Genomic DNA, 18313 nt, shown 5'->3' with positions numbered 1-18313 from the left:
AGAAGATTACCTGAAGTGAAGGAGTGTATTCGTTGTCATTGGCGGTGGCTTGAGGTGGCAAAAAAATGATGGTGGCTGCTACGACGGTGATTGTTCTTCGTCTTCCTTGTTTAGAGCCTCAAGTCTTTGTTTTTCTTTGTCTTCTCCTGTTTTGATTGCTCTTCCCTGCCACTATCTTTGCTTCGTTCTCCTTGTCCTTATGTCTTCTCTCTTTCTGGTTTCTTTTGCTTTTGTTTCTCTTCTCGCCCTTTCCTTTGTTCTGTTTTCCTATTTCTTTCTTTCACAGTGATGAAAGGATGAAAGAAAACCCCTCTATATTCTCCCCTGATCTTCGTTTTTCTCTCCTCTTTTTCTCTCTTGTTTTTTGTTTTTCTGCTCTCTTCTTTTTTCTTCTCTTTTCCCCCCATCCTTAGGTTAGTAGAGGAGACTTATATATAGCCTATACGCAGCTCCATTTAGGAAACAAAATACATTAATCTAGGATAGCATTTAGGGTTACAATCAACTCAAACAAATTAGGAAAACAGATTATTCTGATTGATATTCTGATGATTCTAGTGGATATTTTCCCATGATTAAAGGGTGGTATAGCTGCTTTCTGCCTCACACAACTGGCAACGTGAGGCCACCTGCTTCCTTCGACGTGAGGCAAAAAAAAAAAAAAAAAACGTGGTCTACAACTCCAAAAATCAAACGCTATGATAAAGGAAATAATGGCATACAGGGAGGGGTATTGTTTAAAACACAAATGAACAATACCATGCTAATTAATTCCTATGTTGTTTAATGTTGCAAAGAGAAGCAGAACATAATCCAACGTGGTGGCCAGTAACCATAATTATTATAATGTTTTCTGTCCAGTCCCTATTCAACAAAACCAATTATCTTCCCAAAGTTCAACATTGGTCTTTAATTAATCCGATACATTCTTGAAACATTGACTCATGTCCCTCAAATCAGACCTGCAAACTTAAGTCTGAATCCTTCTCTCGGCAAGATTCTTTGCTTTCATGCTAGACATTCAAACAGAAATATCTTGAGCTTCTTAATTTGGAATTAGGCAATTTGAAAACCTATATTCATCTACATGTACAAGACTACAACTTTCATGAAGGATTCAAAGTAAGATAAAATCATTTTAAAGAACAGAATTATAAAAAAAAAACAAACTTGGGTTGGAACCCTTCTCGCAGCAGGATTCTCTACTTTCACGCTAGATATTAAAAGAAGAATATCTTGAGCTTTTGATATCAAAATCAGGTGATTCAATAACCCAAATTCATCTACACATACATGTCTACAACTTTCATAAAAGATTCAAAGTGAGATAAATTCATTTTAAAGAACATAATCTAGCTGCAATCTAGTTGGTCAAAAGGATCTCCTGATCTGATTCAGGAAACTGACAATGCCAAGCATCTCAATCTGACTAAGAGTCTGTCATAAGAATAGTGAGCTTTAGGACCTGAAAAAGGTATAAGTCAATTCTTCAACATGTCATGAGTGATGAAATATAGTTAGGATGGTTAGATATTACACGAAACCAAGCCATAATCAAAGCTTAAGTTGGAACAAAAAATTACGACAATAGCATAATTAATTTTTTAAAAAAAATTATAGGAGATTTATCCAACCTTAAAGACTAGATAAAAAAACGAACGAATTTAGCATTATGAATACTCCTAATCAATTTAAGAAACCTGATGATTTTGGCAGCAAATGAGGAGGATAAAAAGAGTGGAAAACAGCTCAAACAGGGTTCAAAAAATATTTCTTTCTTCTTTGCTTTTATCAATCTTCCAGCAAACATGAGCTAAACTCCTGCACTCGGTTCAAAAAGGGTACACATCATCCTTAACATATAGGGCTAAAAAATGAGTAACAATAACACTAATACAGAGTGCATATCATACATGAAAACTATGTTGTTGCCCATTAAATATCCTTGCAAGATTAGTAAATTTCTAAAAATAGATGTCACATCTTTATAGAAAACAAATCCTAGCCAAATAGAAAGTTCACAAGTCAAAATGAAGTAAATAATAAATTTCTTACAGCCTCTATTGATCAGTATTGCAATGCCTTTCTGAACTTCAATTGACCTGAAAGTTTAACCCAAGGTAGAAAAACATGTCAGAAGACTCCACGTAAAATTTCAGCTCAATCTAATAGTCTAATTAAGAATTATAACTATTGTCGTAAAACTGGACAGTTGTGCATTTTATGTCAAAATCCAAATATGATTGTTTTTTCCTTGCCCGAATCATATCAATGAGTAGCCTTTAAAACAAGCCCATTGAATTTAATTGTAAAATGGTGGCTAACATACTAAGTATTTCAAATGATGATCCTCATGTATATGAGATGAAAGTTATCCCTACAATTGAGGGATTTATATATGTTGAGACGATTCTTATGCATACCGGGAGAGAAAAGTTTTCGGGTGCAAATATCAAGAGTCAAGACCTGATGTTAAGACCTAGATTGTTTTATAGGGTCATATCACATAATATTTTGCCCAGAAAAGGCACTTTGATGAAGTGACTTTTATGGGCTTATGCCTTATCAATTGTATGATTAAAAGAAGGCCAACTAATTTGCCATATATTATAATGAAAATTTTGATAATGGAAAATGGTAAAAAACAAAAGTCCTTGTTTTATGGTCATTGCTTAACAATTATCTTTGAGCATTTTGATATTGAATTCATGAATACAGATCAGACACTGTATTCCAAACATTTAGAGATAGATAATAAGACCCTAACAAAGATAAAATTTATCTTAAATGAGGACAATGCATAGGTTTCGAAAGACCAAATTAATGAGGAAGAGCGTGATGAAGAAAACAGACAACAAGTTGGTGATAATGATTTTACTAATGTATTTGAGACACCACCTTTATCTTCCTCTCCTAAAGATGTTGGTTCTAGCTTATTGAGATTTAGGATGGATGATCGTCTAGCCCATATTAAGGTTGATGTGAGTTATATTCGAGAATCACAAGCACATATCCTCTCTAATCAAGAGCATATGGCTGGCAACCTATGAGATATCAAGGATATAATGGCTAGCTTGCTTTCTCGCTATCCACTACCCTAAATGATTGTACCATTGGCTTCTTATGTTTTTCATTTTACTTTCTTTCCCTGTTTGTAATGAATGATGTATTTTGAATATTATATTATGTTTTTATGTTTCATTTCTCTAATCTTTTTCACTTTTTTTATTTACTTTTTATTAATGACAAAGGGAGAGAGAAATGGGAAAATAAGCATTAGGAAGAGTGTGTGTGTGTGTGTGTATGAATGCTTACATAATTAAGGGGGAGAGATATATTTATAGATTGCATATTATTGTTTAAATCTCCAAGGGTATATTGCAAAATATAAGGGGGTGCATATTTTTATATCTATAAGAATACATTAATTGTTATCATAAAAAAAACAATAAGGAGATTGTTGACCTATGGGTCACATATTAATATTTATAATATCTTGTATTTTGATTATAACAATTAAATGGAAAATGAACTAATGATAAGCTTGGATGAAATTAAGTTTAAATATGTTTTTATATTAAGATCACATCAACATGCATATGGAATTGAATGAAGAAATTCATCAACAAGTGCAAGATGTAAAGCGATTGAAGGCTTAGCTATTAATGATTCATTTTAGAGCTTATTGTTAAATCTTTATATTTTTCTCAATAACAAACTAAAATGAACTCGCAAACTTCACATTAGATGTATAAATAGGATTGATATACATTTAATCAGTTCAAGTTTCACTAAATTTGAAACTATCAAAACTAGTTTTTAAGCTAAACCGGTTGATCATTGTTGATTTTGTGATGAATACCTGAGAATTTTGCAAGAACCAGTCGACTGAATGGTATGATCATTTGAACCGACCGAACACTTTAACCATTAGAGGCATTCCAATAACTATAATCAGCTAGTTTGTTTTTTTAAAAACACACACACACACACACACACACACACACACACACACACACACACACACACACATATATATATATATATATAATATATATATATGATATAGAAGCTATTCCAAAAGAAAAATTAACTAGAAATCATTAATCCTAAGTGATGCTAAATTAAGTATTTTATATTATAGCATAAAAGTATAAAATCTCACACCCATTACACTTGAAGTATCTACTTATGATCAAACTATTTGAACTACTTGCATGATAATTCATCCTTATTATATTTTGTCACAAATCAGCTAGAAAGGAATAATGAAAATGTCAAAATGATTGGCTTTAATTAGTGAATGATTATTTATGATGAATTTGTTTAGATTGTTTATCCAAATTAGATAAAGAATTACTCAAGTTTATCTTATAGGATATAATGTGATTACTTTTGTAATTATCTTGTTTGTTCGGATAAATTATATAGGAAGTTCATATAAAAGATAAATACAACTTGGCGAAAGATAATTGTCACATAAGTGTTTTTATGAAACATAGATAATAGTTTGTTAAGAATGTAAGAAACTAAAAAGCATGAAGATAATGTTCTTATCCTTATCACATGGATGTTATACAAGGAACGAAAATCTAAAGCATCAATAAGGTGAGTGCAGCACTTATATCGGAGCAAAAGTGCCTAACTAGCTAAGAAGTTACACAGAGTTTCGCAACATATACATGAATGAAGTGTGAAGAAAATTCTAAAAGAGAATTGTTCGTTGTAGAGTTGGAAAGCCTACAAACTCCTAAGGGGAGTTCCCAACTTAACTATTAGCAACTAGATGTTTCAATTAGGATGGCAATAGTTTAAAGATCGCTAAGTATTATGGCAAGCTACTATGGTAGAACACAAAACAAAATGTTTTCCTTGATAAGTAAGATAGTATAGTTACAAATGATTTGTAGTTATAAATATTTCTCTTGCAATCTTCTAAACTAGTGAAAGTTATGTATTTTAGGTTTGGTGTTCCCGAAGGGTTTTTTTTATCTGTTGAAGAGTTCTTCAAAAGATTTTTTCTTTATAAACAAATAAGTTGTTCATTTAAGTTTTTCATACTTATATTTATTTGGTTACTAATTAGTGTTTAATAGTGTTAGCAGATTGTTTCTTAACACACAAAAAACAAAAAAAAGTTGTCAATTATTTTTCCAAATAAGTTTTCAACTATGTTATTTTCTCAAAACCTTTTTCCTATTATGCTAATTTGAAAAAAAAAAAATCATTCTAGCGTATCAAAAATCAAGCGTCTGTTTTGTATTATTGTTGTACTTATTATGTTTTATAAATTGTTTTCAAATCTTTCACTAGTCAAATTTTAGATTTTTTTTCTAAAAATTAGCACTGTTTTAAAAAATAGCAAAAATAACACATTTTGAATTTTTTTTGGCAAAATAGCATAGTTTGATACATGTCATGATTGAACAACGTGACATCTTAAGATGTTGTTGGTGGAAAACTTGACATTTCAAAGAAATTCTTAAATGGGTTTACACAAATTACAATGAGAAAAGAGAGAAAGAAAAAAGCTTCATAAGCATATCAATGCTTTGATTTCGATACCACAGGTACAATTAGAAAGATTTTGATTATACGAGTCTAGAAAGGTCACTAACGATGATTGAAATTGATCATATGTGGTGCCTAAAGACGATAAGTGGCTTACTTACTTTTAAGTGGCGCATATATCCCACTCCAATCATCGATGATAATCTTTTTTAGTGTCATTAGATTTATCTTGTCATGATCTTTTTAATAGTAACAGTGGTGTCCTAATCAAGTATTTGGTATACCTTCAGGGTCTTTTTTTTTTTGGTTTCAATCTTTTCTTTCTTTTCTCTCCTTATTGTAATTGCTCACTTATTTTTAGACGATATGTGCGGCTTGCATTTGAGGGTTTTTTTTTTTTTTATCTATTTCTCTCTCCTCTTTGTAATTGGTTGCTTATCTTTGAACAACGTGTATAATCCATTTCGATAATTGTCGGTGATCTTTTTTGTGTCATTAGATTCATGTTGTTCAGATTTTTCTAATGATATTGGTGATGCATAATTAAAGTTTTTGATGAATGTCTATGATTTTTTTTTTTTTTTTTATCATCTCTTATCTCCTCTCATTGTAATATGTGCTAGCTCATTTAACAAATTTTTTGAAATGTTGTGTTTTCTAATTGCGGCAATAACATTTCTCAATTGCATGACATGCATCAAATTATGTTATTTAAAATAATAAAAAAAATTGTATTATTTGGCCAATATTTTTTTTAAAAAAAGTGTTAATAAGTGGAAATACCTTAAAATTTCTCATCTTTTATGGATATTTCAGTGTTTGGTCCTGGTGCTAATATTCTACATTTTTTTCAATTTTTAACGATTGAACTTGTCCACGATGGGGAGCAGCATGAGAATCGATTCTCTTCTAAATTCAAACAATAATCTTAAAGAAGAAAAATCTAGCAAAACTGCAATGACCTTTCTCATCTTGATTGATGGAAAAGTATGGATGACTGACCGATGACTACTGACTGCTCATTGCAAAAAGCTTATGAGATGAGATGCGATGACCCATTGGTTCTGTACGTCATAAGAACCTGCCCTCTTCTTCCCCGTCTGCAAAACTGCAATGCAACCATTTCCGAGAGCTGTTTATTCAAAGGCATGGCAAATGAGAATCGTACGTGGATTCACATTATATGAAGTCCCAAGTGGTCAGAAAGTGAACTGAAACTCGCCGGTTTCTTTCACTCTCTTGCACTTCACCGAGAAAATGACAAGGTCGTATGTCTGTTAATTAAATTAAATTGAACAAATATTGAAAAGGCAAGGAAAAACAAAACCCACTACACCTAATCGAGAAAGGACCTCGCAATCCGTCCACAATTGTCCATTTCCTTTGAAATTAAAAAAATCCCAGTTTAGTAACCATCTAGGTGGTGGTCCAGTGATAAAAGTTTGGGACCAAGAGATTTGCTCCCTCTGTGGTCTCAGGTTCAAACCCTAGGTTGCTCATATGATGACCACTAGAAGCTTACATGATCGTTAACTTTAGGGTCCGTGGGATTAATCGAGGTGCACACGAGCTGGTCCGGACACGCACGTTAATCTAAAAAAAAAAAAATCCCAGTTGAGTGACGCATGTTCATAATGCTTCCCTTTTTGCAAAACTAAAGATCATATCTCGTTCTTCACCTTTTTTTTTTATTATTATTTTTTCTAGTCCTCGTCACTCATTTTGCACAAGGGGATGCGATTGCAAAATGCAAACCCGTCGAAAAGAGAATTGCAGCAAGCCTACAGAAACACAATAGCTAGCAAGAAAACGAGGATCACAAAAGAGGTTCACCATTACCCTAGAGAAGAAAAAACCATGATTGTACCTCAAACAATGGCCGACGAGTAGGCAACGGGTTCAACCATTGCCAGTTTCATGTTCATTTGGGCCCCGTATGAGGTTCGCCTTTACTTTAGCAAGTATACACAGAATCATTAGCTTTTTCTATCCTTACATTAAGATATCAATCCATGAGCACACCGGAGATCGCCTCGAGAGAAGTGAGGCCTATTCTGCTGTTGAGGCATATCTCAGCATTAACCCATCCAAGTGCGCTAAGAGACGAGATAGCAAAAGATTGCAGCAACTTGGTCCATGTATCCTCAGCAAGAGAGAAGGTATTGAAGGCTGTCGTTTCATAAGCGGTACCGGGAGATCATAACTGAGGCTTACTTGAAGCATGCGATACAGCAAGGGAAAGAAATTAGGGGGAGACACGGATAGAGGAAGCTTTACACTAATGATTCTGGAAACAAGTGGCAAATCTACAGGCAGACCTCGTGGAGCCATATAGTGTTTGAGCATCCTGCCACATTCGAGACGTTAGCCATGGAGCCTGCAAAGGAAGAGGAGATTATAGAAGATCTGGTGACTTTCAGCAAGAGCAAGCATTTCTATGCCAGAACTGGAAGGACGTTGAAGCTAGGGTATCTTCTTTATGGTCCACCGGGGACCGGAAAGTCTACCATGATTGCTGCAATGGCTAACTTGTTAAAATATGATGTTTATGATCTCGAGCTCACAGCTGTGAAAGACGATACCGAGCTTAGGAAGCTTTTGATTGAAGTACTAGAAAATCCATTATAGTGATTGAAGACATAGATTGCTCGCTTGATCTGACTGGTCAGCGGACTAAGAAAGAAGAGAAATCTCCGGATGAGTGCAAGGAGACGACAGAGAAAGACATTCGCAAAGAACATAAAGAAGAGAGCAGCAGCAAAGTGACACTTTCTGGGTTGTTGAATTTCATTGATGAGCTATGGTCTGCTTGTGGAGGGGAGAGGCTTATTGTGTTCACTACTAATTACGTGAAGAAGCTTGACAAGAAGGGGAAGAATGGACAAGCATATTGAGTTCTCTTACTGCATTTTTGAGGCATTCGAAGTGCTTTCAAGGAATTACCTGAGACATGAAGCGCATCCTTTGCTTGATAAAATTGAAAGCTTAATGAAGGAGACCAAGATCATACCAGCAGATGTTGCAGAGAACCCCATGCCCAAGTCCCCTTCGGATGATGCAGAGAAGTGCCTTCCACGCTTAATTCAAGCTCTTGGGGAAGCAAAAGAAGCAGCAGAAGCTACAGAAAATAATGAGAAAGAAGCATCCGCAAAAAAATGCTCAAGCAGCTACCAAGGCAGCAGAGGTCCCTGCCACGGAAGATGTTGCCCAACCACAAGAAAATAGTCATCGAAATGCCAAAGTATGAACTAGAACTAGCAGTACCATCAGTTGTATTTGTATTAATTCCCCTTGACGTTTTGTGGTCCTAGGTTGCAGTGCAGAGGTTATAATCAAGCAGAAATTTAAATTAAAATCTGCACCCACAAGTCCATTTGGGGTCGTAACACTATTCATGCAGTTGCATCACACAAGAGAGTATAGTTTAATTGAGTCGGACTTTAGTGTGACAAACTAGCATAAAAATCTGAGCATTAAAATCCAAAAATGATGATAATTACAACGTAGGAAAAATGTTAAAGTGGAAAGTGATACAATAATTACCTTTCGAGGGAGGATGATCCATCACATACAGAAAACAATGCCCTGACCTGATCATTTCATCAACACAACCAACCAAAATGTTCATGAGGCAGATCATAGCCACGATCATGAAAGATTAAACTATAGGGCCTGAACATCTAAAAGCCAAATCTTTCAGCTACAATATCAGTTAAGGTTATTGTACATTAATTGGATAGCATAAGTAACCCCAGTGAACTCTCATTGACCCGTTGTAGGCTTCTATGAATGTAGACATGCTAAAAAATGACTCTACCTAATCTACAGAACTCTCAGCATCAAGTTGCTCCTTGCTGCAAATCCTGAATGAATTGCATCAAGGTTGTTGCTTACCTTATGCCATGGAAGAACTCAGACGGTAAGTTCCTCCACAGGCTTATCACAAAATTTAATAACATTTTACTATCGTACATTGAGCTTCTTTTCCAATAGAGAGGGAACCTCAAAAATCATTTCTATCTTCATCTTTCATTACTGTGTTTGGACTATCATCAAAACCAGAACCTGGTGCAAGTTCATTGAGATCAAGGAAACGTCTTTTTCTTACACCCTCAACTTCTTCTTGGACTGGGCTATTTGATTCCTCAGGCGGCTGATTTTGCTCTTCCCGTGCTGTCACGGTGTCACCCTCAACAGGCTGATCAACTTTCATATTTTGTTCATCATCATTGCCATCAGAATCTCCACTTTGACTTCTGGCTGAATATTCTGCATTCTCACTTGCATCTGAATGCTCATCTGATGCATTTGATTTCTCATGTTTTATTGACTCTGTTTCTGACTCGGACAGCTCATATTGTCGGTAATTAATCTGGTTTCGGGTGGCTCTTCTACTGCGTCTAAGACCTGACTGGATCTCATCAACAGACCTTAATTTTGTTTCTCTGCGTGTACGCCCTGGCAATTTCTTGATTTTTTGGGGCTCATCACTATCCTCGCTGATACTCAAGGAACCCTCTTCTTCGTCTTCTTCCTCCTCCTCTTCACCATTTTCATCATCCCACTGATACTCTTCATCGCCTTCGGAGCTGCTAGACAACCTCTTCTGCTTGCGTTTCCTCAAGTATTCATCATCATAGACAGCTTCTCCAACTATATCATCATCACTGTCAAAGTCTGCCTCGTTATCTGAAACTGCCTCAACAAACTCTTTTGCTGAATACCGTTGAGGCCTCTGTCTTCGTCTATTGCTGCAAGCCATTATGCAATGATAAGTTTATGTGCAGGATCAAGGAAACATTGTAAGTTCTGAAAGACAGAAACTTATATTACCTCCTGTCCAAAGATTCAGATTTATGGTCTTCATCCATGTCATCGTAATCAAGAGAATTAGGAGATGCAGCACTGAAAGTGCCATGTTGTGATGCATGTGAAGGACCACTCCATTTACCATTTGTAGAAGCTTCAGGTTTAGAAAAACCTTCTCTTCTGTGAACAGGTTCTGGGGATGGTGGTTTGCGCCTAAAAAAAGTAAAGAATGAGAGAGAAATTGATATTCCATGGCTGAAGATAAAATGAATTCCTCCAAGCATGGGAAGGAAACAAATAAATGATGAATGTCCATGATCAGTAGCTTACTTTGTTATTTTGATAGCCTCATTGATTGACCGATCATAATCATCTGCAAAATATATTTGATACAGCAATCAGATTGCCCATTGTTGTATGAGAACAATTATTACTATAATAAAAGCACATCCTAATTTAGAAGTGCTCATCAGCCAGAACAGATGTCTGAAAGTTCAGCAAAACTGAGGTAACATATGAAAGTTTTATTCAAATTAGAATTTCAAGAACATTAGAGGGATAAGTTGCAAAAAGTAGATTTCCCGGTTTACTTTCCAATGTTAATATAAATTCTCTGTTCAACATCCCTCAAGTTCCCAAAAAACAAAACTCCTGGAATGGTAAACATAGAGGACTAGGCATTATAGGTAAAATCTACTTTGAGAGAAATAGTAATAGGAAAATACAACAGGTGTCGAGAGTAATCAATTACAACAGCTACTAAATCTATTGCTACTGCATGTTTCATAAGTTTTCTTTGCTTACCAAAAGTATATGTAACAGGCTTTCTATCACGGAGTGAACGTCCTGGTGCAAGTCCATCTATGTTCAAGAAATTATCAAGAAGTAAAGCCTGCCTATGTTGCTTTTTCAGCAACCTCTCTTTCCTCTGAGCAAACACAAGTATAAAAGAAGGAATCCTGAATATGATTTCTTTTTAGGAAAAGAGAACTTAAAGCAGATTTCAATCAAGAATACCTAGAGGCAAGAAAGAAATAACATTTCTTTCTTAATAGATGAAATCCAATTACCTAAAACATGTTAATCACTAAGCAATTTTCAGTACCTTGTAAACCTTCTCAATCTCGGGGAGCATGTCATTCTTTAATTTCTTCCCCAACGAAGCCTCTGTTCTATTTTTGCTAGTAAGGAGCTTCTCCTGCAGCAGTTTAAAAAAGCCTCAATGAGGAACAATATCCCCACAAAAGTATATAGCAAATGGCCACATTAGAAACCATCAGGTGGACCAAATGTATTAACCACAACTGGAATACCACTGGCACTAAAAGGTTAGTGTATAGAATTGTTAAACATTGCGAAGTTTCACTGTCAACAACTGAACTCCCAAGATCGGTAAAAAGCTATTTTGAGATAGTAAGATTGGTTCGTAATTAGTGTATCATACCAACTTAAATTTTACTTTGTTTTTTCAGGTTTTTAAGCCTATCAAAGGAACTGTCAGCAATGGCAGCTGAGTATAAAATTGTAGAAGAGAAGGCTAGCCCTCACACAAAAAATTAGAAGTACTCATTACAAGTACAATTGCTCTGATGAGACCAGAAAAGGAAAGTGTGGCACAAAGAATGGTATGAAATACAAATCCAAGAATGGTATGAAATATAAATCCAAGAATGGTATGAAATAAAAATCCACCAAATGAGAATAGCTTTGACAACATCACCACAATTTGGCATTTGGCCATGAAGTTACAGTTGAAAAAAATGGGTCTAGCTTCTAGACCTCTTGACTGGATATGCATTTTACATTGTGAATGATAGGTAGCCTCAAAAATTTAGCTGCCACTAAAAGGATCCATTATTAAGATGATTTTTTTGATGCACAGCTCAAACATCTATATAGACTTCCTGCAGCCAAAAGAAAATCTCATCCCAATCCATTTTCAACTAACATATGTCAATGGGCACATACAAGCAAACCCTTTATGTACAATCTTGGAATCCATTTTTTCACCAACTTGGATAGAAATTGATTGGAAAACCCACTCTGTTTTACAGTCAAATTTAACAGGAAGCAGGGAGGGCATCATAATATCTAACTTATACAAGGCCCAGAATCATACAACCTGACATTCTTTGTGCACAATAATTCTCTTTTGTTCTTCACCGTAGTAATCCTCTATTAGATTAATATCTCACATTCTCATCATCCATAATTCTGTTTCATCAATAATCATGACTGCAGGAGAAAGAATCTATAGAGGAGACATATTACAAGGAAGGCACACTGCCACGGATGTCAAGGCACATCACAGATTCAAAACATAATCTCACAAAAACACATTATCATCCACACAAAAAAAGAAAGGGAATGAGATATGAACGTGAATTTACCATGAATGCTTGTAGAAATAAATAGAAAAGTTCATATTATAAAAACCATGACAACCTTGCATCAGTACTTGAACAAGGCACAAACACAAAATCATGCCATTGAAGTAACTTACGGAAACATCTTGAAATTCTTCGAAATTAGTTGCAACTGTCTCCCACAGGTATGTCACATTAGGGATGATTTGAGATCCCTTTGCCTTTGCTTTAGCCTTCACCTCAGTTTTTCTTATTTCCCGGTATAACCTTTGACCAATTGTCGGATCATCTTCATACCTGCATCAACAACAAAACTGTAATTGTAGAACTTACATTACACAAAGGACAAAAAAACTACAAAAATAATAGGAAAGAAAAAAGAAGAAGAAAAAAATCTCTAGTTATAACATAAAAATATCCAGCTGATCATTTCAATCATTATAAAATTAATAAGCAAACACAACCATAGTAAATTAAATGCATCATTAGAAGCTTATCTCCATTACCAGTAATTAATTCCTTGTGAATCACCTCCAATACGTTCCTTGCGAAATAATGAAAGTTGAATGCCATGCTTGAGGGAGTTGTCAATGTAATTCCGTATATCTTCTTGCTGCCAAAGATCACCCAGATTCAATTTCATCGCTATAGAAAAAAAAGTCCAAAGAAACTAGTGCAAAGCAACCAAGATGTTCAAAAAGTTCAAACACAAATAAAGAAACAAAATAATATCCCAAGAAAAAAATAATAATAAATGGCAAACCCCATCATAATTTCTAGTAAAACATCCCAACAAAAGCTTTCAAAAGCAAGATTTTATTGCAAGCCACAAACTAATTCAGTTTGATAAAAGGAGATAACCTGTGGCAGGTGTTCCTTACTTACGTGATTAATGGAAGGTTTGACAATAAGGAAATACTTCTATATGGAAATGATTAACATGATTATAAATACACACAAGGTACTTCTAGAATGATGCGTAGAACACATAATAAAGAACTGCATCTAAACTATTCTGTGGAATACATAAGAGATGAAACTTTTCCTGAGATTACAAGGATGCCAAAGCTTTGTGATGAAAAAGTATTTGACAGCAACAAATAATATTTTGAATAGTGAAGTACATGCATACAGGACACAATGATATTGAGATAAATGAAAAGAATACCAAGTAAATTATCTACCATTTATACTGCTCTACAGAAAAATAAGGGGCTCAGTTATGCACAACAAAGACATATAAAACAAGAGCTGGGACCTATTTGATTCAAGCTGAAGGGACTACAAGATGAAACAAATGCCAAAAGGACTGGTGGTCACGTTGTACAAAAACAAAGGTAAAAGTTCTTGGAGAGTCAAATTCTCCAGAAATTTCATTTATCTGTCAAAATGGCCATCAAGGTATCATGCTCTGTTCTCCATCCAAACAAACAAATCTTAACATGAATTTAATGCTGCAGTTGACATGTATTGCCAGTTTGAACAGTAAAATGAGAACCAAGCAGCAGTAAAATAACCAAGAATCCAACAAAATTTTTGCTGCCAGTGACAGTACCTCAACACGAATGTCACATAATGCTTTCAGTATCACCACACGGACACTAGGATCAAGTGTTTTATACACTTCAACCTCCACCCTACAACATTAAGGTGAAAACATGAATCAGAATCTAAAAACATTTGATTCGAGAGTATCCAGGAATGCAAATCTACTCACCCATGTGAAGCAACCAAGGGAAGTTCCCCATCTGCAACCTGCAAAGACACCAAAGTCATCTTAAAATGATATTCACAATAGCTAAATCCCCCCCCACTGGTCCCCTTTTTTTTTGTTCAATACTGTCAACATTAATTAAAAAACAGTATAGTGAATTACCCAGTGCCACCAGTCTCTTAATTTTCTGCACAAAACAGTAACCCAAGTATCTCGTGTAAGGGCCATTCTGGTAACAGGGGGGATTGCCTAAAATGAGATAAATCAAAAGCGATGAGAAATCAATGTTGCAATAGTGCACATCAATGTAATATAAGCTGGCTTTCCATCAGGAAGAGCATAAATATGATCCTGTTGCACCTCAAATACTGCATCAGAATGCAATTTGATTTGATTTAAGTAGCAGTTAGCTTTTCCAAGCATAATTTATTATATCAATCAAACCAAACCATAAGAAAAGTTTCCATTGTCAAATAAGATGACCATACAAAATACCACATATAGTTTGCTGCCAATAAATAATTGGGTTTTACCATTTAAGGCGAAACTTAGAGCATTTATTGAAAGCTGATATCCCATCTATCTGGTTTTTGGGGTAATGTAATCTAGGTGTTACCTTGCAGGGAAGACATCCATTATAAAGGGAAATGCATGTTACAAATACAATATCAATCAGAAAATAGTAAATACACAACATATAACAAAGAAAAGAAAAGGATGATGACAAATATGTAACACATTGGTTTGGTGCCCTATCTTCAGTAAATATCAATTAGTTCAAGCATGTGATTTTACAACGCAAAATAGCAACAAGTGAAATGCTATACTTCCCAACTACAACTTAAATACAAATCCAAAATGTTTGTTTGCTCTACTTCTAAGATTTAAAACCTTTGCCATGAAACTCTCAAGCATGAATTCAAACTAAAGCCAGACCATATATTTGTGTAGATAATTAGAAATCAATCCATAAGTCACAGATGAAGATAAACTGAAAGGAACCAAAAAACATTCTAAAAAATTTCATAGATCACAGCTACATGAAAGAACTTCTTTCAAGCATCTCCCATTTTAAAATGATCATCTAGATATAGTGCTCAAAACTGCATGGATAATGGAATTATTTCTGCAGCAATTTATACTTCAGTGGTGAGAAAAACAAAACACTGGGAGAAACCGCATTAACTAAAAGACCTAACCTAGCAGCATATGCAACCCTAATAAGCTACAGCATACCTAAGAATCATGCAAGTCAATTGTGCATTAGTGAGAATCACAGTACCTCCAAATCAATGATTTCATCAAAATAGGTGATGATATCAGTATAGGAACTCCAGAAACTTGTGATGTCATTTCAAATCAAGACGCAAAATTGATAATATTGTTTAAATTTAAAAGAAGTTCCTGCATGAAAAATTGTAGGTTAATAGTACCATTCCCTATCCAAAATATGATCCAAGTCATCTTGCACCTTTTATGTTGTAAAACACCATATTTGCTTCCAAAATTATGATAGCTAATCATGTTTTTTTCCCTCTCTTTCTCTGTTGAGAATAATGTATCCTCCAGTGGGGATAGCCAAAAACAATAACTATTCAGGGTTATCACTTTACTACCAAACTTGAGAAAAACCTAGTCTGATTTTAAAGGTGCACACCAGCAACATCACATGAACTCAAGTTGGGCAAACAAATTACTGCTTTTTCCTGTTAGACTACAAAAGACTAGCCATTTATCGAGCAGATATTTGGGCATGTTTCCACCTACATATCACGTTTTGCAACTTTCTGGAGGCAACTTATTTGAAATTATAGTGAATTTCCAACACCTATGACAAATCTTTCGACATGTCTGACTTGAGGGCCCCAAAACATCCATAGATTCAAGAAGTTGTTGAGGATAACAAATCCAGTGATATCTCTGGTGACCAATGATACAAACTTCCTACAAGTAATAATTCCAGATCAGCCTATACAAGCCTTGAACATGTGGCACATATGATCTCAAGCAGTCCCTAACAGATAGAAGCAAGAGCCTAAACTAAAACCCACAAAACTCCAATTTCTCTTTCTATTGTAGAATAAACACTGCGCATCCAACCACATACTTCAAAGGTAAAGTTCCATAATGGAAGAAACATGAGAAAGCAGCATTCAATACTCAAATTGACACGTTAAAAAAAAAAAGTTATTTGTTTGAGGTATTTAATCTCCAATGAAAATGCTATTGTGCAACAATCAACTTTGTTCGCAGCAGTGGAAAATGAAAAGAAAAAAAAAAGACAAATAAATTGATGTTACTAACTAACACTGGACCCTCAGCAAAGTAAAAAACATTTGCTGTAACTTAAGCTTCTAAAGATGCAGAACTCGAGAGGTTCCATCCATCCATCCAAAGCAAGGACAAAAAAAAAGTTGTTGAAGTTGAAAAGGGAAGGAAAGCAAGCACTAAACCTTTAACAAAGGCATATGAATATCCCCCAAAGTATCATTAGGTGTAATCAAAGCTGTCTCAAACTCCTCAGCTGAGAACTCCACTGTTATATTCAATAGATGCCTAAATACCTGAACCATCAACAATTTTAATGATATTTTTTTTCTAAACAAATCAAAGTCTCCAAGAAATTAGCAAAACCCCAAAACCAAAAAAAAAAAAAAACTTACATTTAAAAAATGGAGTACTGAAGCTAATTCCCACATGGAGCGGAGGCTCCACCTCGGCAACTGTGCCGGCTCAGGAGGGGCCACCAGCTGCGTCACGATCTTGCTACTTCCACCACTGCATTGCTCTTTCTGCTGCACCGAAGACTTGTCTAACTGCTGTTGCTGTTCCTGCTTCTTCGGCTTCTGCTTCCGCTCGATCACCGCCTGCTGTTGCAGCCTCGCCGCCGCCCTTATTGTACAAGCTCGCGACGGCCGATTTCTCCTGTTAACAGGCGGGGTTTGGGATTGGGCTTGGGCGTCGTCGTTTAGAGGAGTTTGGGCGTCGTTTTGGGAGATCGGTGAAGGCGAGGGTTGTTCCCGAGACATGGTTAAGGAGGGAGAGATCGAGAGGGTTTATGTTAGTTAATGTAGGATTACATGTAGACGATCCTCGATGTTTGCAGAGAGAGGGAGAGATGGAGGACCTAAGGTCCTAACCATCATCCATCCAATAATTAAATTAGTATTATTATAATTATGTTTGTGATTTTTAATGCTTAATAATGCCCTAATATTTATTATTGGAGGTGGAAAAAGAAAAAAAAATTAGGGAGACTAAGGACTTGTGATTGTGAAGTTGGAGGGTGTCTGTCGAGAGAAGGAAGAAGGAGAATGTGGGGACAATAGCCTGCGAATTTGGGGGAGTGTTTTTCTGTTGGAGGGTTATTACCTTTTTTAACCCAGGGCTTATATTGGGTGTTCAATTTGGGTTTTTTTCTTAAAAAAAAAAAAATCCTTCATTTCTTAGGTATTTGAATGATGATATAATATTCGATAAGATAATTTTAGCTTGGTTGATTTTATTCTGGGTTGGGATGGTAATTTCTAATTAATACTGGTTTTATCATTACAAATTATAATTACAAAATTAAAATAAAATAAAAACTAAAAATATCAGTAAAACACTTACGCTCCAGATTGAAATAATATAATTACTAATCCACCTTTTTATAGCAAAATCAAATAACTTGTAGTTGGGATAATAAAGTTTTTTTTTTTTCATTTGATCCATTTGTAATTATTATATTACTAGGGAATAAATTGGTTTTTGTACATTATGTTTACACAATAAAATAACTAAATTATTTTTAAAAACAAAAAAATTAAAAATAGCATCTAGAGATATTTTTGTATTTTTACTTAAAACAAAATTAAATAACTATATTATCCTTAAAATTAAATTATTATTTTTTAACTTGCATTAAGTGGCG

The 18313-nt window shown here is 34.9% G+C and overlaps 1 protein-coding gene and 1 pseudogene across 2 annotated transcripts; one reads left to right on the top strand and one right to left on the bottom strand.

Moving 5' to 3' along the window:
• The first annotated feature begins 7386 nt into the window (after nt 1-7386).
• Nucleotides 7387-8736, top strand: LOC118049495 (AAA-ATPase ASD, mitochondrial-like; annotated as a pseudogene).
• A 242-nt stretch (nt 8737-8978) lies between these two features.
• Nucleotides 8979-17743, bottom strand: LOC118049507 (DDT domain-containing protein DDR4). 2 transcript variants are annotated; one of them, XM_035059511.2, is made up of 12 exons: nt 17064-17743; nt 16854-16964; nt 14563-14649; nt 14404-14441; nt 14242-14323; nt 13193-13299; nt 12824-12983; nt 11426-11518; nt 11125-11248; nt 10651-10693; nt 10345-10533; nt 8979-10262 (listed from the first exon to the last, which is right to left on the bottom strand). In XM_035059511.2, exons 1-12 carry the CDS (start codon nt 17427-17429, stop codon nt 9515-9517), a joined length of 2148 nt encoding a protein of 715 aa, XP_034915402.1. In that variant the 5' UTR covers nt 17430-17743; the 3' UTR covers nt 8979-9514. The 2 variants fall into 2 exon arrangements, with proteins under 2 accessions (XP_034915402.1, XP_073259711.1); XM_073403610.1 differs by lacking the exon at nt 16854-16964.
• Nucleotides 17744-18313: the final 570 nt, after the last annotated feature.

Source organism: Populus alba, chromosome 12, assembly GCF_005239225.2.
Source record: "Populus alba chromosome 12, ASM523922v2, whole genome shotgun sequence".
NCBI classification, from domain to species: domain Eukaryota; kingdom Viridiplantae; phylum Streptophyta; class Magnoliopsida; order Malpighiales; family Salicaceae; genus Populus; species Populus alba.
Note: the sequence above shows the minus strand (reverse complement) of the source record. Positions and strands in the feature narration are given on the sequence as shown.